Source organism: Fistularia commersonii, chromosome 1 (assembly GCF_037954325.1).
Source record: "Fistularia commersonii isolate RoL2024-O1a breed Wild chromosome 1, RoL_Fcom_v1.0, whole genome shotgun sequence".
Lineage (NCBI taxonomy): Eukaryota > Metazoa > Chordata > Actinopteri > Syngnathiformes > Fistulariidae > Fistularia > Fistularia commersonii.
Genome location: NC_141284.1, coordinates 3,398,693 through 3,424,869, shown reverse-complemented (window position 1 = coordinate 3,424,869; position 26,177 = coordinate 3,398,693). Strand labels below are relative to the sequence as shown.

Below are 26,177 nucleotides of genomic sequence, written 5' to 3'. Positions count from 1 at the left end.
CGCTTCCACCAGCTTTATCTCAGAGTGGGCGAGTGTTTGGTTTGGCACTCCCCTGCGGGGGTGTGTTTCTCAGTCAAATCAGGTTGTCCGGCAGGTGGTTAACACACACACAAACACACACACACACACACACACACACACACACACACGTCGGAGAGATCTGGGTTATCAAGGATAGAAGTATTGACATCCTCTGTAGTGATTGTGCTTTATCAGCATGAATCACAGCGCTAATAGAGGTCCATGCGCGCGCGTGTGTGTGTGTGTGTGTGTGTGTGTGTGTGAGTGTTATCACTGACTGTAAAACACAACCTTGACGGCGCCGCATCCAGGCACCGACTCGTCCTGTTGCCGGGACGACCTGTCATTCACCCCACCCCCTCCCTCCCGGGCAAGGTGTTGTGTGTGTGTGTGTTTGCCACACACTCCCACACACACACTTCAACATCTCTGATGAATGTTTGGGAGCCGGTTCTTCCTGCGACAGGACCTGAAACATCCCTTCGCACTCAAACCGACACACAAACACACACAATGATAAGACCCTGCTGTTTGTTTGACTTTCTTTTTCCTCTTCCACCCTCCCGCTCCCCCTCAGTTTGTTTGCTGGGTTTCTGGTGTGTGTGAAAGAGTGGAAACGAGGAGTGGCGTCGAGTACATGCAACCAACCCGTCCGCCCCAATGCGCGTTAATGAAAAGGGCGGCCATTTTTTTTTTGCGGATTTTGATTTTAACCTGCTTTTTTGTTTGTTAAAACAGCGAGGAAGACGTGAAAGAAGAAGAAGCAGACTGATACGCGATGCACATCGATGGTCATGGTTGGTCACCATGGTAACCCCCCATAAGGATGCGATCCCCTTCACACACACACACACAAAAGGAAGCCGCGCCTTCAGATATTTAAACAAAAACAACATTTTGATTGACAGCCGGAGGTTGTGATGAGTCACTAGGGGCCAAATATTTATACTCAGCCCCAAACTTAGGAGCGCAGTTCCGGGCACACACCCCCCCCCGCCGGTCGTGCGTCACCCGGAGGGTGTGTGTTTGCGGGGGTGGGGGGGGTTCTGAGAGTACACAACACACAACTTTTTTTCCCACAGGAACGATCAGCTTCACAGTGTGTGTCGGTCGTTTCACTGATTTGAGTTATCGTATTTTACGGACCAAATTATAAGCCGCCATATCAATGAACGGTTCTATTTTCATACATAACATTTATCATTCCCAGCGTTAGTGTGAGGTTGCAACAACATTAAATTCCAGCTCTACATAATTAGTTATCAAATGTTTATTTTTTTATCTGTCACTCCATTCGCATCATATTTATTTTTGTCATATTTATTGTCACTCTGTTCCTGTTCTTATCCTTGTTGTTGTTCACTTTGCTGTATATTTATTTGTGGATGTCCTTTGCTATCTTTAATTGTTTGTCATATTTATTGATGTTGTCATTGTTGCCGCTGCTGTGACAAAAAAATTCCCCCAATGTGGATCAATAAAGGATATCTAAACCAAGGACTGATTTTAATAAGACGTCCCCGTGTCAGGTGGGAACGGTCCGACAATCAGTCAAGCGGTTTTGTCGCTTTCCAAAGTCACACTAAAATATTTTGACAGATGTTTGAGCGCACTGTGGCACATAAAACTGGTTGGAGGTCAGTCAGCACAACATGAGCTCATACACATGGACGACTTTTGAGAAGATTTAAGAATTCTAAGTGCACCTTATAGTGCGAAAAATACGGTACTCATAAGAAATACAATTACAACTAGTACTTTAATACTGATAACTGTTTCTAGATTTATATTTGACTATTTTGGGTGTTTACTCTGAGAGAGAGAGCGGTGAATGTTTTCCCTGTCCACGTGACAGCCGATACCGAGGTCTGTTTTGTTAGCAGAGCTAAAACTCCAGCTAATTTTGATAACACTCGAGGAAACTGTGAGCCCTCAAGCCAAGTGAGCTAACACTGGAGCTAAGCCATCTAACACTCGAGATAAGTGCTAAAAAACGAGCCAAGTGAGCTAACACTCAAGTGAGCTACCACTGACACTCGAGAGAACCGAGCAAACACTCAATCTAACTGGGCTAATACTTGAGGTAACTGGGCTAAACCTTGAGCTAAGTGGGCTAACACTGAAGCTCAGTCAGCTAACATTCAAGATAACTGTGCTAAAACTTTAGATAGCTTGGCTGACACTCGAGTTCGCTAAGCGAATAGTCAAGCTAAGTAAGCTACCACTAACACACAAGAGAACAGAGGTAATGCTCAAGCTAACTGAGCTGACGGTTGATGTAACTGGTCTAAACCTTGAGCTAAGTGGGCTAACACTGAAGCTAAGTCAGCTAACATTCGAGACAATTGTGCTAAAACTTGAGCTAGCTCTGCTTACACTTGAGTTGACTGAGCAAACTCAAGCCAAATGAGCTCGCATAGGAGCTAAGTGAGCTAACACTGAAGCTAAGTCACCAAAGACTCGAGCCAAGGGAGCTACCACTAACAATCCAATAATGAGCTAACACTTGAGCTAACTGAATTAACACTCAAGCTATCTGTGTTAGCACCAGAGCTAACTGAGCTAACACTGGAGCAGCTATGACTTGACCCCCCCCAAACCCACACACACACACACACACACACACACACACACACACACACACACTTTCTTCCGCAAATTCATCCAGCTGTTAATCACATCGGGCCAAGTATAAAGTGTTGTGAGAATAAAATAAAATGAAAATAAACTTGCCGCTGGAGAACTTATGAAAAACAAGAGCATCATCAACAATTGAAACTCGTAGCACACACTACATGATACCTATGGGTCCAGATTCCAGCACAGGGAGGTTTGTAACCCCACATACACACACACAAACACACACATACACACACGTACAAACTGTGTTTTTTTTAAATCGTTAACTGATGAGATCATAAAAACGGCGGGACGCCGCCGGACTCTGACACTGACCCCAACGCCGCTGATCGCCTCGCCTACCCTGTTTTTCCCCTCTCTTACGTAACATATCTTTCAAAACAGGTCTTTCCATACATTCACACTCTGCTTGTGCATGTGTGTGTGTGTGTGTGTGTGTACAGTATGTGTGTGTGTAAATGAGAACAGGAAGAAATCCCCCCCCAAAACAAGTACCGCCATCCCAGGATGTGGCTTTATTTTCATCATCATCATCATCATCTTACGTGGATATCGCCGCGAGTGCAAACACGGAGTATAAAATATCATCTTTAACAAAATGTACATTCACGTAAAACATCTGGATAAGTACGTCCAAAGAACTTGACAGATATCAGATAGTACTTCTCTGAAAACAAAAAGCAATGTACAGTCGTCGTAGTACACCGGGGCGTTGTACCCGTATCGCACAGTATGAAAAATACCCCGGATATACAGGAGCGGAATAAGGAAAAAAATGAAAATAAAATATATATAACCTTTACTTGTACTTTTCCCCTTTTGCTTTGAGCGCTCAATGCTAACAGCTAGCAGGAGACCTTCGAATGGCCGCGTCTCGGGATAAGACGTCACACTTTCCCATGAAATAAATAAACATTTCCGCCCCACCCTCCCCCTCGCAGCGCCGCAGCTCGACGCGCGACTGATATGTTTATGAAAATAGGTTGGCACGTTTGAAACCGGTCGACTGCGGCGGGAATAAGGAAGGGAGGGGAAAAAAAAACAAAACAACAACAACAACAACAACCCTGAAAAGTTCTCGGGTGATTTTCCCCACGCCGGGCTGTGAAGAACACCAACAGAAGAAGAAGAAGAAGAAGAAGAAGAAGAAGAAGAAGAGGAAGAAGCACCATACATTCAAGAGGAACTGCTACCTTTTTTTTTTTTTTTTTTTGGGAGAGCATGCATGAGGACAACCCGTTTTTTTTTTTTTGTTTGTTTTATCTCGAAATGAAAATGTGAAATGCCGCGCCGGCGTCAAAACATGCACGTCGTGGAGGTTTACGGCATGCGGCCGCGAGTCGCATGCTGACGCCGTCGAAATAAATAATCTGGATTAGATTATCTCAAGAATTGGAAAAAAAAAAAAAAAAAAAATCACAATTTTTTTTAAATGTATTTATTTATGCATATATCTATCTATCTATCTATATAGATTGATATATATATATATATATAATTTTTTTGTTAACATTGGTAGAAAAAAGTAGGACAGAGAATCTCCATTATAGAAAATACTTCTGAATTAACAAACATCGCGGGATTATTATCATTTTTTCAATTTTTTTTTTTTTTTTTCCCATGAGGATTAAAATCACACTCTTACGATACAGAAAATAGTCGCTGTTGTTTTTTTTTTTGTTTGTTTGTTTTAAATATCTAAAAGTCATGCTTCAAATAGCTACTGGCTACATCAACACCGTCAGGTCGATAAAAGGGGAGGTTTCCAGATGCTACGGCATGCAGAGAAAAAAAGACGGGAGCTGGCGAGGGACTGGGGGCCGGGGGTTGAAGAGGAGACGCATTTATTGCTAAACTTTGACGAGGAAGAATCCAGAAATCAAGCATCACGGGCGGGGGAAGGACGCAGCATCACATCATGCACCAGAAGGGGTCTGGACGCTGTTGAGCGGAAATTATGGGGTGGAGGGTCACGATTAAAAGGCTTTGTTTTATGCGTTTTGGCAAGTTGGCACAGTCCGGCTACAACCACGTTAAAAAACACTCATGGTCATGCACCGCCACCCACCTCCCACGTCCCCATGGAAACCAATAAAAAGGCATACGCTGACAAAAAAAATGGCGTCAAAATCCCCCAAGTTTCTGAGAAGTGGTCGCTAAGGCAACAGCACTGATTTGGTTGTGGAGAGGAAAAAAAAAAAGCGACCAAATGTTTGTTGTCTTTCGGATGTCGATGCTACGCTGTCCACCGTGCGTGGTTTGCTTTTTTTAAATAAAGTTTCGGAACTCACATCCTTGGCCTCTGATTGGTCGCAAAGCCGCGGGCAAATCGTCCTCCGGCGCCAGTCGGGACTGAAACTCCGCTGCGAGCGTTCCCTCCATGGAGACCGTCACACCATGGCGGCGGGGACTGACGGCAGGTACCTGATGGTGCTGGCGGAGGTGGTGGCCTTGGCCGGGCAGGGGCTCGGAGCGCGGACGGCGGCGAAGGCGGCGACCGTGGGGGCGGGGCTTAACCTGGTGCACACGCTACTAGTGGCGAAGGCTCCGGCGCGGCGCTCGCCGTGCGACAGTCGGCCGCCGCTACGCCTGCGACCTTCCAGGAAGTAAGTGAGCATCTGACCTTTGCCCTTGACGCTCACCTGGCCGCGGCACACGAAGTTGTAGTGGTCGGTGATGAGGCGGTAGACGTCCTCCGTCACCTGGGGAGACGAGAGTTCAAGTCAGAAACAAGAAACTATCATTTAAGGCTTTTCAACAGCTTCTGTTGATTGGAAGAACTTCTTTCATTCATTCATGTATTCATGCATTCATTGGTTTGTCATACATGCTCATCCTGCGCACAGGTTCAGGTTCAATGGACAATGAATGGTGTTGGACAATGGACTGTTCGGTTCAGGAGGAAGATGGTCATCATGGAGGGAACCAAGGTAGGTATGTAAGGAACATGGAGGGAACGAAGGTAGGCATATGAAGAACATAAAGAGAACCAAGGTAAGCATGTGAAGAACATGGAGAGAACCAAGGTAGGCATGTTAACAACATGGGGGGAACCAAGATAAACATGTAAGGAACATGCAGGGAACCAAGGTGGGCACATAAGGAACTAGGGGGTACTAAGGTAGGCGTGTAAGGAACATGGCGGGGGACCAAGGCAGGCATGTGAAGAACATGGAGGGAACCAAGGCAGGCATGTGAAGAACATGGAGGGAACCAAGGTAGGCATGTGAAGAACATAAAGAGAACCAAGGTAGGCACATAAGGAACATGGAGGGAACCAAGGTAGGCATGTGAAGAACATGGAGGGAACCAAGGCGTGTTAATAACAAGGAGGGAACCAGGTAGGCACATAAGGAACATGGGTGGAACCCACAAATAGAACCCAGAGATGCATGAGGAGAAGACGGAGAAAACCCAGGCATGCATGGGGAGAACATGAAGACTCCACAGAGAGAAAAATGGATTAGAACGTGGAACCTGAAACTCATGCCTTTGTTATCCCATTGTTATTACAATGCAGACACAATTACACCTGACGCTCGAGAACCGAAACCCAAAGTCGCTCCGAAGGTCAGATCGGAGCGACTTTGGGTGCAGGTCAAGTGAAGGTCACAGTGAGAAGGAGAAGGCACCTGGATCTTCCCCTGGACGCCGGTGCTGTCCATCCTGCTCGCCACGTTGACCGTGTTACCCCAGATGTCGTACTGGGGTCGCCGCGCCCCGATGACGCCCGCCACCACCGGCCCCACGTTGATGCCTGCAGACAGAACCTCCGTCAGCCGTCCATCCAGGAAGTTATCTTCCCTCCTCCAATGTTTAACAGGTGGTATCCTCCATTGTAAGCATTTTTTAAAACTTCCTGTGCAGATTCGTTGTTTCCGCTAGACGTTTGCCGATGTCATCTCATTCATTCATTCATGCATACATTTATTCACTTCCATCTTCTGCTTGCGTCTTCATCACCTGTCATTCATTTTCTAATATTTACCAATCAATGCTCAATACATTTTGACAAACTCTTACTGATTTCTAACTTTATTTCATTTTCCTTTTTTAATATATTTTAGTTAATTTTGAGGCAATTATGGATTTATTTTATTATCAGGCAGAAAATAACTTCGATTTTCTCTTACCTTGTTTTAAATATTTCCCCATATTTGACTTTTAACTACTTCAGATAAACTTACAAATAACCCTTGTTTGTTATTTTTTCCTTTTTTCGGCTTATTTTTCATAAATTTAATGATTCTTTTGCAGGTTGAAAAAAAAAACTTTTATTATGTTTTGCAGACTGAATTAGGGACCAATTTCTGCTCTCTCATATTTCATTTTCATTTTTTTTTCTATTTCATCTTTCAGGGGAGCACAGCTGATCACAGATAAAAGATATAAACATATTATTATTTTAATTATTATATTATTCTAATAATGTTTTATTTTTATATATCATATAATATATGTGTGTATATATGTGTATATACATATATATATATATATAAATATGTAATTTTTTTATTTTTTATACTAAAATTTATATTATTGATATATTGCTTTTATAGCTGTATATGGTTTATAATTGATATATATATATATATATATATATATATATATATATATATATATATATATATGTATTTTTGAATCTGCGATCCCTGCATGGATAGAAAATTTAGATTTACTTAAAGATGAGTTTAAAACTTTAATAATCCAGGGAGGTTATCGGTGTGCAATTAATGTGTCGGTGGGATCGGGGGGGGGCAACCCTTGAGAAACAAAGGCAACGTTACTTTTTTTAGTGTGTGTGTGTGTGTGTGTGTGTGTGTGTGTGTGTGTGTGTGTGCGCGTCTTTCGCACGTTCCGTGCCCTGCGGCGTGCAGACAGGATGGCATTGTGTACGCCAGGCCGCGCCGCCATTAAACACGGGCTCACGCCGCAGCCTCCCCACAGGATACCCAACACAATGGAGCCCACCGCCACAGGTCTCGCGGTGACGAGCATCCTGCGTGGGGGAGGGGGAAGGCGGCGGCTTCTCTGATGCATTTCCCTGCAAAACTTACCGGCATTGAGAGTCCGCCGCGTCCAGTGCAATAGGTCAGAAGTTTATACAAGCCTCACCTACTCTGAGGACAAAGTCATTGTAGGACTGGTAGTTGATGGCGTCCAGGACGTCGAACATCTCGATGGCGAAGTCTGACACGGTGCACAGATGCGAGGCGATGGACTTCTTGGCCTGTCAATCACGATAGCATGGGTTAGCATGGGTTAGCATGGCTTAGTGTGGGTTAGTGTGGGTTAGCATGGGTTATCATGGGTTAGTGTGGGTTAGCATGGCTTAGTGAGTGTGTTAGTATGGGTTAGCGGGGGTGAGCATGGCTTAATGTGGGTTAGCGTGGGTTAGCATGGGTTAGCGTGGGTTAGTGTGGGTTAGCGTGGCTTAGTGTGTGTTAGTATGGGTTTGCGGGGTAAGCATGGCTTAGTGTGGGTTAGTGTGGGTTAGCATGGGTTAGCATGGCTTAGTGTGGATTAGTGTGGATTAGCATGGGTTAGCATGGGCTAGTGTGTGGGTTAGCGTGGCTTAGTGTGTGTTAGTATGGGTTTGCGGGGTAAGCATGGCTTAGTGTGGGTTAGTGTGGGTTAGCATGGGTTAGCATGGCTTAGTGTGTGTTAGTGTGGGTTAACATAGCTTAGCATGGGTTCGCGACCCCGGGGTTCTCCCAGTTACTGAAACGTATTCATTCAACGTAATGATTTTAGCTTTATTGTTTTATTATGAAATAATATTCAATTGCTTTACTATGGTATATACTGTTAATACAATTTCCTACTATTATTTATTATTGTTATGTTTTACTTGAAACTCTGGCACAACAATTTCCTTCGGGATAAATAAAGTTTTCTTATTCTTATACTTATTACTATATCATCATTGTTGATGTCACGCTAATAGTGACATAACACTTACACAACAAAAATATTCAAACCAATATCAGTCAATGATATATTACCTCCCTTTCAAAATATGACTAAATAAGCCAAATCGACATGAATGGGCTATTTGGAAACATTGAAAGTGTGTGTGATATTTGAACTCTGCCTGAAAAGTCGTGCACACACACACACACACACACACATACAGTGGGGAGAACGAGTATTTGATACACTGCTGATTTTTCAGCTTGCAAAGCATGTAGAGGTCTGTGAACTTCAACTCAACAAAAATCCAGAAAAACACTTGCATGATTTTAAAGTAATTCATTTGCATTTTATTGCATGACAAATATTTGATCACCTACCAACCGGTAAGAACTGCGCCTCTCACAGACCTACTAGTTCTTCTTTAAGACGCCCTCGTGTTCTCCACTCATTACCTGTATTAACTGCATCAGTTTGAACTGTATAAAAGACACCTGTCCACACACTCAGTCAAACTCTAACCTCTCCGCAACGGACATCAGGGATAAAATTGTGGACCTGCACAAGGCTGGGATGGGCTGCGGGACAATAGGCAAGCAGCGCGGTGAGAAGGCAACAACGGTTGGCACAATTATTAGAAAATGGAAGAAGTTCAAGATAACGGTCAATCTCCCTCGGTCTGGAGCTCCGTGCAAGATCTCACCTCGCGGGGCATCAAGGATCATGAGGAAGGTGAAGGATCAGCCCGGAACTACACGACTGGACCTGGTCAACAACCCGAAGAGAGCTGAGACCACAGTCTCAAAGAAATCAAGTAGAAGCACATAATGCTGAGTGATCCAGAGGAGGAACGGGAGAAGGTCATGTCGTCCGATGAGACGAAAATGGAGATAAACGCCCCTCGCCGTGTTTGGAGGAAGAAGAAGGACGAGCACAACCCCAAAAAAACCATCTGAAGCATGGAGGTGGAAACATCATTCTTTGGAGATGCTTTTCTGCAAAGGGGACAGGATGGATGGAGCCATGTTTCGCAAGATCTTGGCTAACAACCTCCTTCCCTGGGTAAGAGCCTCGAAAATGGGTCGTGGTTTGGTCTTCCGGCATGACAACGACCCCGAACACACAACCAGGGAAGCTAAGGAGTGGCTCCGTAAGAAGCATCTCAAGGTCCTGGAGTGGCCTAGCCGGTCTCCAGACCTGAAGCCAATGGAAAATCTTTGGAAGGAGCTGAAAGTCCAGCGACTGCCCCAAAATCTGAAGGTTCTGGACGAATCCGTATGGAAGAGTGGGCCAAAATCCCTGCTGCAGTGTGTGCAAACCTGGTCAAGAACTACAGGAAATGTCTGTTCTCTGTATTGCTAATAAAGGTTTCTGTACTAAATATTAAGTTGTTTTTCTGATGTATCAAGTACTTATGTCATACAATCGACTCCGGTGATCTGGTGGCGATTGACCAATCGATTGATCAAAACCCCACAGACGGAGGAGGAGAGTCAGACCTGGAACTCCTTCCTTTTTTTTTTTTTTTTTTTTTTTGCAGAAAGTTTTGCAGAGAGGCTTCTTTTGTTCGGGGATTTCCAGAATAATCCCCTCCTCCGCCTCCGCCGCCAAGGATTTGCGTGGAGAAACGTGACTGCGTTCTTGATAATCCTAAAGGTTGCTTGAAAATACTCTCTAATACACATTCTGGGCCACTCTGACAGGCGCTAGCGTGACGTCAGACGCGCTAAATATAGCCCGGTGGCGGCGTACCTTGGAGCCGGTGGTTGGCACCAGCCCCACGGCAGCCATGTAGGTGCTGCCGATAGTCTTGATCTTCTCGATGTCCCGGTAGCATTCCTTGTCCATCAGCTGGGGAAAAAAAAAAAAAAAAAAAACAGGAAGCAGGTGGAACGGGTTAGATTCTATCTTGGAAATTGGAGGAAAATCGCAGGACATTCTCCTGAATTCAACCCCAATCGATAGGTTCTGTTGCTCTGATTGGTCATAGCTCCAACCGGGGAAATTGCTAAGCTAGCAGTATCCAAGATGAAACGCAGCGGCGTCGAAATCGCACGTCGGGCATTTCTTTCGTCGCTTAGCAGGAGTTTGAGCGTCGGGCCGTTCTCGCACTAACACGAGGTTGCACGAGCGAGGTTTTCGTTCAAAGACAGACAGTCGAGAAAAACCGACGACCGATCGACCGACAGATCCGCGGCTCCAGAGTGGAAAAAAAACCCGAAAGAGGTCACCAAAAGTCGACAGCGGCGACGGCGGACTCGCCTCGTCGAAATCTGCGATGATCTCGTTGAGCAGCCGCAGACACTCCACCCCCATGTTGTTCCCGTCCAGCTCGATGTAGAAGTCGTTGAAGTTGGCGATGGAGGCGAACAGGACCCCGACCTGGGCGTAGGACTGATAGTACAGGTCCTGGGGGGCAGAAGGAGGTGAAAAGGGCCGGCGGGGGGGATTATCAGGAGAAACTTGCATTTGGCAACACTTTGTGTAAATAATAATTTATAATCCCGAGTCCGGCTCTAGAGGGAGGGGATTATATCGGTGTTTAAAGTCACTGTGCACGAGGAGTGCGCACGCGCTTAGTGTTAGCTTTGCAAGTCCATTATGTGTGTGTGTGTGTGTGTGTGTGGGAGTGGGGATGGACATTTATCCATTCGTCTATTTGACCATCATTAATTCTTTGTATATGCAAAATAAAGCTGGTTTCTGTGTGTGTGTATGTTTGTTTATGTGATTGTCCGTGAGTGTGTGTGTGTGTGTGTGCATGTGTGAGTGTGTCGGAGATATTCATGCATCAATCTATTTGATCATCAATTATTCTCAGCTCCTGTCAAATAACGCCTGAAACCAGTGTGTGTGTGTGTGTGTGTGTGTGTGTGTGTATGTGTGTGTTTGTGAGTGTGTGCCTACTCGTTTGTGTATGTGATTGTAAGTATGTAAGCATGTGTGCGCGAGCGTGTGTGTTGGAGATATTCATGCATCAATCTATGTGATCATCAATAATTCTCATCTTCTGTCAAATAACACCTGAAACTAGTGAGTGTGTGTGTGTGTGTGTGTGTGAGTGTCTTTCTGTATTTGAGCATCATTAGTTGTGTTACACAAACACTGAAATTCACGCATTCGTGCGTGTGTGTGTGTGTGTGTGTGTGTGTGTGTGTGTGTGTGTGTGTGAGTGTCTTTCTGTATTTGAGCATCATTAGTTGTGTTACACAAACACTGAAATTCATGCATTCGTGTGTGCGTGTGTGTGTGTGTGTTTGTGTGTCTATTATTGATGTGTTACTCTCCACTTCCTGTCCTTTAATTTTGAAAATACCGCTCTTCTTGATTTTTGTGGAATCACTTCCTGTTGTAAGCCCCGCCCCCGCCTGCCTCAACTTCCTGTCACCCCCAGCAACTCACTCAGGGATTGGTTCATTTTTTAATTAAAAAAAAAAAAAGGTCACTGCCATGGAAACAGACTTTCTTTTTTTTTTCCCACCCTGATGCGTTTATTCTCTGCAGCATAAAAAAGGTGAACTTTAACCCAGAGTGAGGAGAGGAAGCCGTTCTATAGCTTGCAGCTCCGTGGGGTCGGCGGAGCGCCGGAAACATCCTTCCTCACTTCCTGCCTGCCGCGTTTACTGGCCTCCGAGCAAGCAGGCCGCCAGAAAAAAAAAACAAAACAAAACAAAAGGTCCCAATAGGAACTTAAAAAGTTCACATTTTGGTCATTTATAGAACCAAAATATCAATATTTTAAATTTCCACATCAACAGTACACACATTTTCATTGTTTTTACTGAGCACCAAAGGTGCAGGCTAAGAATATACGAGTCCGTTTATTTGTATTAAATATATATGTTTAATTAAATTTTCCTTTAATTTTTTTATATTGTTGAATTGCAGATTTTAACACTACACATAATATATAATATCGAAAAACAAGACAAAGGTATTGATAACTAATTTTCATATATGGAAACTGTCTAATAATGATAATAATAGAAACAACAATGACAATAGAGATAAAATTATAAAATTGCTTTAGAATAACTTGTAAAATGAAAGACAATAAGGAAAAAAAATATGAAAAATGAAAAGGTCATAATTTCAATAAAAATAAAGTGTAAAGTGTCTATTTTTTCATTAAAGTGTAAAGCATCCATCTTTTTTATTAAAGTGTTAAGTGTCTATTTGTTTTTAGCCATCTCGCATCAGTCAATTCTTTTTCCATTACATGAAAATGGGTCGACAATTTCCCCAGTTATTTACTGAGATTTAATATCATAATCACTTAAGTTATATTTTGTATGCATGCGTGTGCATGCATGCATGTGCGTGTGTGTGTGTGTGAGAGAGGATCCTACAATATTTAAAATCGCTGCCTATGTTATATTTCTTATAAACACTTACATGTTAAAAAAAAAAAAAAAGGAGATTTAACAGTTGAATCTCGCCCCCTTTTCTCGGAACTTGTGAAACGGCGAGGGGCGGCGGGGGGGTCGTAGCCAGAGGATGTGTGATGTCATCACTTCCTAAGCTTTCATGATAAACTCCAGCGCCCGTATTATCTAGAATATGAGCACCTGCTGAATAGAATGGCAGGGGTCAGAGGTCACCGGGCAGAATGTGTGTGTGCATGCACTGTTGATAGGGAATTACATGCTGAATTTTAAGTTCACATACTGCTGGTTTTTATAGGGATTTTAGGGATTAAAAGAAGTTTTACAACTTTTTGATTCTCGCTATAATTCTAAAAACACCTGCTGAATATGGCTCTTAGTGGAATAAGAAAATTATATGACTTAATCATTTATTATTATTAAAAAATATTAAATTAAAATACTGCAAATGACCTAAATTTGTTGGTAACTCAGTTATTGTTGATCCCGGTCTGTTATTATTTTTGAAAAATAATTTTAAATATTTTATGCATTTCTGATAATGTTAGATTAAATGTCAACTTCAAAAAATAATATTGTTTTGCCAAAAATAATTATGGGACCTCACCATGTTCCTGGGGTTGGACATCAAGAAGTGCTGGGCCACGTGAGCCGGAAGCAAGTTGAAGAGGATCCGCTTGTTGTCCAGCTTCACCTTCTCCATGTCGTCCCTCTCCTCCTCCGCCTGCAGCAGGCACCACAGAAGGAGAAGAAGGAGAAGAAAAGGGAGAAGAAGAAGAAGGAGAAGAAGAAGGAGAAGAAGAAGAAGAAGAAGAAGAAGCAACAGTAAGGGTCGCAACTTGATGTAATACCACAGTTTTGCCACTAGAGGGCGACGGCAATTCGCAAAAACAACACCGCTCTTGTTCTTAAAATAGAAAGCAATTTTTTTTTTAAATAAATACTTTTCCATTTATTTATCTTTTTTTTATTTACTTTTTGACTCTCCTGCTTCACACACCGAAGAGATGTCCCGCTTTTCTGCCTGAGCAGCACACAGATATATTTATATATCATTTTTTTCTTCAATAATTACAAATCAACAACAATTAATATAAAGGAAGCATATGCTGTAACACACACACACACACACACACACACACACACACACCTGAGTGGCCCACAGGTAGTCAAGTCGGAGCTTCAGGTCCAGTTGTCTGCAATGGAGGGCGAGAGCGCCGGAGAACAGAAGAACCGCCAGAACGGGGTCGTAACCCTGAGTGTGGAGGAACCCGCCGCTGGAACACACACACACACACACACACACACACACACACAGAAAATGAAAACACTAAAAAAGTTAAACCAATCTCAAAGTCCTCCTTGTTAACATCTAGAAGTCCCTTCATCCGGGGACTTCGGAGCATCGGGCTGAGCCTACCCCACTTCTTGGCGGTAGCCGCTGGTCTCCATGACGACGGTGTAGGTGACGGACAGCAGGAGGAGCAGGATGATCTTGGGCAGCGAGGAGACCCGGAGGTACGGCACCACGGTGAGGGTCCCGGCCACGCAGGACAGCAGAGCGTACGACATGTCGGCGCCCACCCGCTCCGCCGTCGTGCCATTGGTGGTCGCCGGCGAGGCGATGTCGTCCGGCGGCGTGCTGGAGTTTATCCCCGGCCGGTTCCACGGCCCGCAACCCACCTGGGGAGGGAATCAAACACACTATATATTCATTTGTTTATCTTCTCCGTCCTACTTTTCGCTTTCTGACGTTTCTCTCCCGATCCTGGAGATTCTGATTTTTCCGCCGAGTCCTTGAGCTCACCACGCAGGTCTGAGTGACGGAGTAGGTGAGCAGGACCAGGAAGACGGCGAGCAGCGTCCGGATCTGGATGGTGAGGCAGGACGGCTGGCACTGGGATGAAGAGGAGGAGGAGGAGGTGAAGAAGGAGGAGGAGGACACGGGAAGAAGAAGACGGAAGAGATGAATAAGATAAGATAAGATAATATAAGAACTAATTTATTAATCCCGAAGGAAATGGTTGTGCCAGAGTTACAGAAAATATAACAGTAATAAATAATAAAAAGAAAAAGGCAGAATTAGAAATAAAAATAAACTATAAACTATAAAGTGTCTCAGTGAAACTATAAAGTGTCTTAGTAAACAAGTGATAAAACTATAAGTGTCTTAGTAACAAGTGAGGTAAGGAGTGCACAATAGTATGATAAAAGGAAAAATTGTAGTGTAGCTGTTATGAAATGAAATATTGCACAGTTCTGAATATTGCACAGTGAAATGGAATATTGCACAGTTTTTGTTTTGTTTTTTTTTAGGTTAAAGATAGGTTTTTATGGTTGAATCTCCTCTTTCCTCCTCCTCAGCCGACAAAGATCTCTCAAACTCATCAATAAATAGCCGAAAAAAAACTGCATATTATTGATAAATAGAATGAAACAAAATAAAAAAAAATTAAAAACAAAAATAAATTCAATTTTAATTAAATAATATTCAATTAAAGTGACGTCGTTGAATCATTGCTTCGCATTATTTTTTTCTGATTTTTCCTTTTTTTTTTCTCTCATCCCATCTGTGTATGTGGCGTTCTCCTCGACCCTACCTGGACGCTGGTGAGGTGCAGGTACATGACGCAGGCCACGTGGAAACACACACACAGGACCAGCAGGAGCAGCACCAACATCCCCCTGAGGGAAACACAGTCAGGAGGGGGGAGCCGGGCCCTTGAACGCCCCTCCAGCGAGAGAGGGGCTTCCCCCGTTTTCCCCCCAGAGCAGCCTCCTCACGCAATCCAGTTAAGCTGCATCAGTGCATAAAGTGCATGTGTGTGTATTTGTGTGTGAGTGTGTGTGTGTGTTCGTGCACACGTACTGCGGGATCATCAGCAGGTAGATAAGGCCAAACAGAGCAGCGAGGATGAGGGAGAGCACTACGGCGCAGATGAAGTGGTCGTCGTACACCTGGTGATACTGGGAGACACACACACACACACAATATATAATAACAATGGCTTATATAATCAATATTATAATAATTGTCATGATTCATCTTATTCTTCTTATATTCTTCTAATTATTTTTTCTTTAGAATTAACATTATTTCTTATTTATTAATAATAATTATTATGATTAACACAAAGCAAAAAGAAATAAATCTGCAATGTGGTGTAATTGCACCACCGAGCCACTAGGGGGCGCTGTGGTTTTGGTGCCAATTTGTCATTTCAGCCTCAAACAGTGGTGACGGTTCGAGGAGTCGACCCCAACAGGGTACCAAACAGCGCAACGTGGGCTGGGAACGTTTTCATCGATCCAGTTGAGATCTTTCCAGTGCCACCGCCAGGACCAGAGAAGAAACAAAATGATCTTAATCCACCGGAGCAAGCTACTATCGATGGAGGGGGGTTTGATGAACTGATGAATATCACCAGAGAAGAAGAGGCACGGACAGTGTCAGTTTTATTTTTGCTACAATCAGCAAAAAAATGTAAAATATGTGTGTTTTAGCGCTAACTGATGTCAGGTGAATTGTCACGGTAACGCGTATGAATTTGTATATTAGCATCACAGGGAGAGGACGCAGTGTTCGGGTGGAGAGCTTGGTTGGACAGCTAAGGCTGCAGGGGAGTTTCGCCGGTCGACTTCACCACACGCGACGCCTCGGTAGGGTTTGGGTAACGGCGCCAGGCCTCCTCGCCGCCTGGCGGGACGCCGCCGACCCCGAAGGTCAAACCGAGGCCGGGTTTACGTGACAACGTCCAACAGAAACACGAAAAGAGAAATTTTTAAAAAGCAAACGGGGGGGGGGGGCGCCAGTCTGTTGCGCAATTAGATTTCCCCCTGATATCATCGCCATAGCAACACGACGCCCTGCGCACAGCGTCTTCCTCCGGCAACGTCTCCCCCCCCCACCCCACCCCATCTTTTCCGGCGCCCTGCCATTGCCTTTCTGCCTGAAAACAGACAGAACCACAGTCCTACGATGCTGCCCCTATTTCTCTGCCACCAATGCGAATGTCTACACACACACACACACACACACACACACACACTCCCCTGTTCTGTCTCCTTTTGTGCCTCTATGGGCTCAACCCACGCACACATAGGAGAAAGATATCACGTGTGTCGCTCAGACGTTCCCAAATCATTATCTGCACCCCCTCCTGAGAGGGTGGGTGGATTCTGCACACACACACACACACACACACACACACACACACACACACACAAAGACATCATAGACAAGAGACGTGGGAGCGCGGGAGAAAAGGGGGGGGAATTAGAGAGAGTGGGGGAAGATACAGTCACGAAGCCTGTTATCTCATCTGGAAGGAGGAAAGTGCGGTTATTGCACCTTTTGGAAAAAAAATTAACCTGAGTTTTTTCTTTTTTTTCTTTTGAGGAGGAAGGGGAAGGGGGAGCGGGTAACTCCGCGCACTCAGGCTCACCCTCCGCTCCCGGTCCCTGTTCCGGTAGAACAAGGTGATGTAGTTGAGGTCCGACGTCTCGGATTCGGTCTGCCGCGCCTCGATCAGCCGCCCGATGTAGCGGTTGACCCGCGTGGCCGGCGAGTGCTGCACGGCGGGGGCCGAGAACGACGTCCTGTTCCTCAGCTTCTCGGAGGCGGTGCGCAGGGCCCGCCGCTGTCAGGGAAGGGGAGGGAAACATACGATCAACAAAACATAAGATCAGAATTCACGACGACTTTACGAGAATCGCCCATGAGTTAATTAGACATCAGGCGTTCCATGCATTGCAACCAGATGGTACCCAAGAATGCAAAGGACAGTGGCCATGGCTAGTTGGGGACAGTGGGGACGGCTGTTGGGTACCATGGCTGAAGTGAGAGTAGGTAGTTTGGCACAGTGGATGTGGCAGGTTAGGTACTGTGACAGTGGCTAGTTGGGTGCAGTAGGAATGGCTTTTTGGCTACATTGGGCATGGGTGGTTGGGTACAGTTAGAATGGCTAATTGGATGCAGTGGGCATGGCTAGTTGGGTACAGTTGGCATGGTTAGTTGGATGCAGTGGGCATGGTTAGTTGGATGCAGTGTGCATGGCTAGTTGGATGCAGTGGGCATGGCTAGTTGGGTACAGTTAGAATGGCTATATGGGTGCAGTGGGCATGGCTAGTTGGGTACAGTTAGCATGGCTAGTTGGGTACCATGGGTGCAGAAGAACCGCCAGAACGGGGTAACGGGCAATGTACCCACTTACCATGGTAAGTGGGTACATTGAGAGTAGTTAGTTCGGCACAGTGGATGTGGTAGGTTGGGTGCTGTGGCAGCGGCTAGTTGAGTGCAGTGGGTGTGGCTAGTTGGGGACAAACTGACTTTGGACTGCGAGGGGGAAGATGGACAACCAAGAGAGAACCCAGGCAGGAGAATGTTGTACAGAACCCAGTCTCAAACCATTTATGTCACAAAGTTAGCTTTTAGCTAGCTTGTAGTTAGCTTGTTTTAAAGGTTTCCAGAATGGTTTGGATGGACAAACTCCATCCCAACTTTTGCAACTACCTTTATGGTATCCGACAGTTGGATACCACAAAGAGCTAACATGGCTAGCAGCTGGTGTTAGCATCAACTATGCAATGCGATTAGCCTTCCAGTAGCTGACGTTAGCTTTGTGAGCAGACCACTCCCTGTTGTTACATTAGCACTATTCTGACATGTAGTTTACGTCAATATGGATTTTTTAAATGGCATCACATATTGAAATAAGCTTAGTAAATTGCTAAAATTTGTGACAATGTTGATTTTATGATAAATAACAAAACTAATTGTGAATATTTTTTCCCCCAACACTGGGCCTCAAAGCCCAGCCTCAAATCAAAAAAAAAACTTGAACACTTGAACTTCAAGCTACATGCTAAAATTAGCTTGCATGGTAATCTAGCAGCTGCACACCTTGCCTCCATGGAGACAGGGTTATGATAGTAACCGGCCTCTCCATGGTAACCTCCTCCAACAATAGCGATGCAGCTGGACTGAAAACCTGCGGCGGGTTTGTCCCGCTGACCTCGGAAGAAAATTAGCATCTTTTGATTTTTTTTTTTCCCCCAAACGCGTCACCAACTTTGGCGTTTGATCATCCGCGTCCGAAAAACAGAACGTCGCGTCATAATTCCATTATAACATTCCTGCGTCACAATACCGGGATTTTGGCTACTCGGATAATCATGTAACAATGTGGCTAATGCTATTAGGAGAGATGATAGCAGGCGGCGGGTGATTACCAGCCGTCATAAGGCAACCTCATCAGAATCATGCAGCGCTAATGCCCCGCCAAGCTCACGCAGCCGGCCGGATTACAGCCAGAGGGGCCGCTTTCCGACGGCATTCCATGATGTGAAAACCGCTGGATTGAGGAAGCCAGGCGGCGGCTGCGGCGTGGCTACCAATTTGGCACGCCAAGACCGCTAACAACGCTAACCCATGTAAATCAACCAGTCAGGCTAGTATTTATTCTTAGGCTCCATCTTAACAACCACGTACGCACTCGCAAACACAAATGCAAACACATGCACGTGCGCATGTAAAACGTGCACACACACACTCGCACACTTAACACACGCACGGTGACTTTACGCCACAGGTTGCCTGTAATATCTATTCCACTGGCTGGCTTTTCAACAAGCTGATGAAATCCAGATTATGGTGCACGATTGCGCGCGTGTGTGCATGTGCAGATTATGAAACCGTGCGGGATTTTTTTCACTGTCACAAATGGACGTTTTTTTTTTTCTACTCCTCTATGTGACAATAGACTATAGATATCCATGTAATCCCCGTACGGTCCAACTTCGAAGGAACCACCGAAGCGTTCATCGGACGGACTGAGCCAGCGAAATACAAAAAAAACGCAGAAAAATCCCCACCAAAGAAATTTCTAAAATTTGAAAGAAAACCTTTATTCTCAGAGAGTTAACACAATAAAACAAAACATAAAAATAAAAATGAAACACAATACTAGTGCAAATTGGGGCCTGTGGATGCCCAAATGCTAACGCTAACATTAACATTCGCTATCGAGAAGCTCCATCTTTGTTTACAAAAAGGGCAAAACCGGTGCGCTGGTTCGTGCAAACCTTGAAAAATCCCGTGCAAATCCCGTCGGAACCCCGTCCTTCACGCACACCAGCCCCGCCGCCATCGCCGCCGCCACCACCCTCACCTTGTCGTCGTCCTCGCAGGTCATGACGTTGGAGAAGGGGATCTCTGCTTTGAACATCTTCCTGCAGTGCATGAGCTGCACCAGCAGGTAGCACACCGTCTTGAACTTCATCCTCTTGGCCGGTTTGATGTCAGACAGGATGAGACCCGGGAAGATCTGGAAAGAAGGCAGGGGGGAGAACCAATCGGATGAAGGCATGACCAACCCGGACACGCTCTATATCAAACCTGGGCATTTTACGTCCCTTTTTGCTTTTTTTATCCGGCCCGCCAAACTGTTTTCTTATTTTAAGAAGTATTTTCAATCGGTATTGAATGTAGAAACTCCTTATTTTTTCCTTTTGTTTAATTTTGTATGGATGATTACATTCAAAATAATGTTGACACATTTATATGATCATGAATGATTTTAACGTTGAAATTAAAATGCCAAAATATTTATACATTTAAATTGCAGTTTTCAGTTTTTCAATTGACTTTATACCTAGTTGGCCCGTGCATAAAAATTAAATAAGAAATGTGGCCTGGCAGCCAAAATCATTGCCCACCCCTGCTCTGTACTGTCCCTTGGGCATCGTTTATCTTATTTTTCTTGTAACTAGCACACCGCCAGAGCCTAAATCACTTTAAATACACAAATAATAAATAATAATAAATGTTTATATATATATATATATATATATATATATATACACGCACATATATACTTATATTTATACACAGCAATGAGGGGAGGTACTTTCCACCTTTTATTCTGAAATGTGGCGCTGGAGGCGGAATCACTTTAAATAGACAAATAATAAATAAACATCTATTTAACGAGGAGGAGAGGTACTTTCCACCTTTTTTTTCCCCCTGGAATGTGCAAATGTGCAGGATTAAAACTGTAAACGACAAATGTGAAATAGTTGTATGTGTGTATGTGTATTTGGCCGGGGGGGGGGGACTTGCAAAAAAAAAAAAAAAAAAAAAAAAAAAATCATCAGACACACACACTCTGGATCACATGTAAAGGCTGGTGTGAGATAGTGATACCGGCCATGTGTGCGGCGGCTTAACACACAACCCTGCCTCCCCACTCCGCCTCGGGGGGATTAACTATTACAGCCCTGACAGATGTGTCGGCCCGCTGCGGGTGAGGGCACGGGGGTCCTACTTTGCGTCGATGCGACGGCACGATGAAGAAGGTCTCGATGTGGTGCTTCTGCAGGAAGGCGTGCCTCTCGTGGCCGAGCCCCGGCTCCACCTCGTAGTCCCCGTTCAGGCACTCCAGGGTGGTGCGGGTGATGTGCACCTTCCTGTGGCAGAGCCGGGGAGGGGGAAGGCGTTAGCCCGGCCGGCCAGCGCGACCCCCCACCCCCACCTCCACCCCCAACCCCACCGGGAAAAGCCATTATCCTCCTCATTATTTTTATCAACGTTAATGGGTCGTCCTGGAAAAAAAAAAAAACCTCTGCGCGGCCGGGAGATTTTCATCCTCATTTAATCCGGTAACGAGTCTTAAAATCTTATTGCTTCACTTTGGAACAGGGGCGGCATCCGGCCAATGAGGCGGCCCGCTCCACGCCGCTTCTCAAAATGCTAATCAGCTTGTTAGCGCACTGGTGCGTTTTTTTTTTTTTTTCCCGTCCGCCGAGCCGGGAAGCATTATTTCTGGGATTTTACTTTCTGACTTCCATCTGGCGGGTGGGGTGAAGGTGACTGGGCCGTTTTATCTCTCCTTGTTCTTAATAAAGACGTAAGGGGGAGAAAAAAAAAAAAAGGAAAAAAAAGGCAGAAACCGATGATTAGCGGAACTTGCTAGCGGGCGCTAACTAGCGCAAGCTAATTTTATTTTTATCTTCTGACGTCTCAACGTTTGCTGTAGAATAGCATGTGACCCTCAGAGATTAAAAAGCTGAAGTGAAGCAGTTTTTCAGGATAGTTCTTTCCGACGGCACATTAAAATGTAGCTAAGGATGTTCAAAACTTGAAATAAATGCCAGTTTTGATAAATACACACCCCGAGGTCGTCGGTTTGACGCCAGAGAGACATCTTGATTAATTTGTATAGGTTCTATCAATCCGTACTAATATTGCTCTGCGATGCATTCATGCAAACTTGAAAAAAAAAATGAAATCCAACATGGCGTCCTCCATTTGCGATACACCACATCATGTGACCGAGGGGCTCCGAGCAAGTGTGTGTGTGTGTGTGTGTGTGTGTGTGTGTGTGTGAGTGTGTGCCACTCCAGTACTGACCCCGGCAGCCCTCCGGCCTCCATCACATTAGCCAGCGTGACATCGTTTGACCAGACGTCATACTGCCACTTCCTCAAGCCCAGCACGCCGCAGAGCACGCGCCCCGTGTGCAGCCCCACGCGCATGTTCAGGTCCACCTCCGTGGCCTCCACCACCGACCTGCAGGGACGGGGTGGGGGGGTCAAACATTAGTCGGCGGGGGGGAGCGGCATTCGCATCCCGTGTTTACATGTCAGCTGCTTCGGCTTTCCCCATCCAATGGGAGAATGAATTGACTGTAATAGACTTGTTATTAGCTGAGGTTGTGTTTACTACACACACACACACACACATCTTGTGTATATACTTTTGGTTACAAGTTAAGGCCTGTAGTTTGGAGGCGGGGCTTAACCCAGACAGTGTCAGTCAGAGCCGTCAGTGAAGCTGCTGGTTTGCGACCGTTGGAGGTAGCAGATAAAACCAAGAGGTCAAACAAAGTTTTCATCCTCACATGTCGAACCGCTTGTCACTAAACCCCCTTCCTCTGATTTCTTTTTTTTTCTTTAAATCTCGGCTAAAGACGCATTTTTATTCACCGCCCTCTCTGACCCACTAATCTCTCAATCTGTTTGCCATGTCCCGGCTCAGTCTCGGCCCCGTAACCCCCCCCCAAATGCTTTTTCTTGTCTCCGCCTTTAATTTTCTTTGTTTATTTTATTTTATTTTTTTTTTTCAAAATGACGCCAGTCATTTCCCTGTCCGAGTTCTCCATCCTCCTGCTGATTGACAGCTGAACCAATCAGGTCCAACCCCCAACGCCGGCTCTCATCCAATCACAACAGGGCATTTGGCTCCGCCCCCTCCTCACAAGGATGGGCGGGGCCAAGAATGACCGAACGACGGCACAGCGTGGGGTCCAGATGTGAGTGTCCATCTATGGTTACCATGACAACCGACCAATGTCGTGTTAGCTTTAGCTTTGAGCTAGCCTTGTGGCCGCGAGTCAGAGGTTACAGGTGTTTACAATGGGACCGTCCGCCTACGGTTACCATGGCGACTGTCACACCCACGACACGGCGTTACTTACTTGTTAGCTTTAGCCATGAGCTAAAGAAACCAAATTTCAGGTAAAAATTGGTGTGACCCCAATTTAGGTCCAATTTCAGGATGTGTGCTAAACCCAACAAACCAGCGTGAAATTTATCATGTGTTTATTTTCTCTCATACCGGAAATAACTTTACAGGAGCTGCTGTGTGTGTGTGTGTGTGTGTGTGTGTGTGGAGGATGGGGTGTTAACTTTTCCTTTTTTTACTCCCCCCTACCCTTCGCCACCTAAATCACCTCGCAAAGCTACTCGTCAGCGGCGGGAGGTCAGACACTTCAGGCAGGCGAGAGTCACGGACTGGAGGGGGGAGCAAAGGGGAAGCAGGGGTGATGGAGATGTAGAGGGGGGTTGACAAAGTGTGTGTTTGCGTGTGTGTTTACAAGGTGGCGGAAAAGAGTAATGTGCTCTGCTTGTCAGGCGGAGGGGATATCACGCTGGCGCGGGTGCACGCACACACACATGCACGCCCGCACGCACGTGCACGCGGAGGGCTGAGTACGTATGGCAGCACCTGTCCTCTGAGATAAAGGGCTCCTGCTGCAGCATCCATCCACTCAGCCTGAGCGTCAGGAAGGGAACATGACAAGCCGGTGTTCACACCAGGAAATGAGGTAAAGGCTTTCTGTGTTTCTGTCAACCGCTTCGTGTCGGAGGGAGGAGGGGGAGCGACGAGCTCCTTCCTCGTAACAAATTAGAAAATGTTTGCGGAGTGCGTCTGCTGTCGACGTGAGCGCTGTCTGCCCCGTCGGAGGCGCTCTCGGAAGATTCCATTTTTATTGTTACTTCTTTAATTTGGATGTTTATTTTCACAGGACCTGACGGGTCGTACCATCCGGGCCGTCCCGTTAAAAACAACTATTCAAAGCTAAAAAGTTCGCCCAAACAGAGCGTTTTTGGTTCGGTCCGGGGATGTTAGCTTGTTGCGCTACCGTCTGCGTGCCTGATTGGATGTCTGCTGGCCCCGCCCCCTTTTGCAAGAGCACAGGTGGGCGCGGGAAGCCCCGCCCCCTTACCGTGGATTACGCCTCAGGTTTGTTTGGGTTGCGGCGTTCTCATAGAGCAGATGACATTTGTGCACATTTGTGTATGTGTGTGTGTGTGTGTGTGTGTGCGACTCACGCGATGGTGTCAATCATGTCCAGGCCCATCTCCACGCAGCAGTGGGCGTGATCGGCCTTGGGCTGGGTCAGTCCTGACACGCAGTAGTAACAGTCCCCCAAAATCTTAATGCGCCGGCAGTGATTCTCCTGCACACACACACACACACACACACACACACACACACATCCAGATGAGAACAAAAGACAGAACAGTGGTGGCGTCACTGGAAAGGGTTTCGAATCGTCACTTGGATGTTTCGTGTTGATTGACCTATATTTTTATTAATTATTATTATCATTTATTGATCGATTTTCAGGTCATTCCCTTCAACTTTTCAAGAATTTCTTTCAAAATTTCAGGGAAACGGGGGAGAAAAATGATGTTCAGTAGCTGATTAACACCAATATTTAACTTCCATTTCATTTCATCGTTAATTTTTCTTATTTCATACTGAATTTCAAGCTAATTGTGCTCATATAATTTCACATTTTTGAATTTATTTGAAAAAAAATCCATGGAAGCAGTGAGGGGGGGATCTACTTCTGGAATGGGAACCAGAAGGGAAAAAAAAAAGATGATCGCCGTCTAGTTCCTGCATCAATGACGTGGCCAGAAGAGGAGCCACACACACACACACACACACACACACACACACACACACACACACACACACACACACACACACACACACACACACACACAGTTGCGTGTGCGTGTGTGTGTTTGTAGTGCGGGCCAACTCTTTAATTGCTCCGACATGCTCTTGAAGTAGAATCCCGCCCCCACACACACGCACGCATACACACACACACTCGTGCACGGACACGCACACTGTCACCCAACTCACTGCAATGTCACTGGAGGGCTGCTGGAACTCACACACACACGCACGCACACACACACACACACACACACACACACACACACACACACACACACACACATACACACACATGCATGATTAACCCAGAAGAGGCCAAAGCGAAGGAATGGGTTTGTTGATTCCTTTTGATTTCCAGGTAATTTTTTTTGTCTGCATTTCTTCTTTTATTTAATTTGAAAACAATATTTAAAAAAAACATAAAAGTAAAAAAAAATGAATAAAAAAAAAGGAATACAATTAACAAAATGTATTGATAAATACCGATATTTTTCACCTTATTTAATTTGATGTTTTATTCTTATTTAATTTAATTTTATTTTGATCTAATTCCATTTTATTTACTTTTATCTGATTTGCTTTCTTTCTCATTATATTTGATCAGATTTTTAGGATCTTTGTTTAAGAATAATTTCTTGCTAGTGTAAGATTTTTCCACTTATAATGAAATTATCATTTACATCTTTAATCACTTTTTTTTTTTGCAATTTCGGGAAGAAATCTGCAGTAAGGGGGGTCATTTCAAGGTCACACCCATCAGATTTTAGTTTGCGGGATTTTAAAAACACGATATATTGCGCGTCCTGAGGTTATTTCTGACCATTTTAGCAGTTTATTCAGTTTTATTTTTTTTTGTGAAATGCTACTTCGGGGTTCATTTCCAGGCCGACTCCCAGCAGGTGGACTTCTGCCACGTCCCCTCGCCCGAGTGTCGCGCAGTAATAACGTGATTACAGCCGTCT

At 45.1% G+C, this 26,177-nt stretch overlaps 1 protein-coding gene across 1 annotated transcript in view; it reads right to left on the bottom strand.

The window, feature by feature from the left end:
- Positions 1-4,345: 4,345 nt before the first annotated feature.
- adcy1a (adenylate cyclase 1a) overlaps positions 4,346-26,177 on the bottom strand; it is a 33,566-nt gene continuing 11,734 nt past the window's right edge. The window contains exons 5-20 of the mRNA XM_086144497.1: positions 24,573-24,700; positions 22,369-22,527; positions 21,284-21,425; positions 20,129-20,284; positions 17,405-17,599; positions 15,829-15,926; positions 15,560-15,644; positions 14,767-14,856; positions 14,380-14,642; positions 14,110-14,236; positions 13,567-13,683; positions 10,837-10,983; positions 10,327-10,425; positions 7,777-7,891; positions 6,294-6,418; positions 4,346-5,363 (exon numbers count right to left, since the gene is read on the bottom strand). Of these exons, the coding sequence (XP_086000623.1) occupies positions 5,052-5,363; positions 6,294-6,418; positions 7,777-7,891; positions 10,327-10,425; positions 10,837-10,983; positions 13,567-13,683; positions 14,110-14,236; positions 14,380-14,642; positions 14,767-14,856; positions 15,560-15,644; positions 15,829-15,926; positions 17,405-17,599; positions 20,129-20,284; positions 21,284-21,425; positions 22,369-22,527; positions 24,573-24,700 (2,358 nt within the window). The 3' untranslated portion in view covers positions 4,346-5,051. The remainder of the gene's footprint in view (positions 5,364-6,293; positions 6,419-7,776; positions 7,892-10,326; positions 10,426-10,836; positions 10,984-13,566; positions 13,684-14,109; positions 14,237-14,379; positions 14,643-14,766; positions 14,857-15,559; positions 15,645-15,828; positions 15,927-17,404; positions 17,600-20,128; positions 20,285-21,283; positions 21,426-22,368; positions 22,528-24,572; positions 24,701-26,177) is intronic.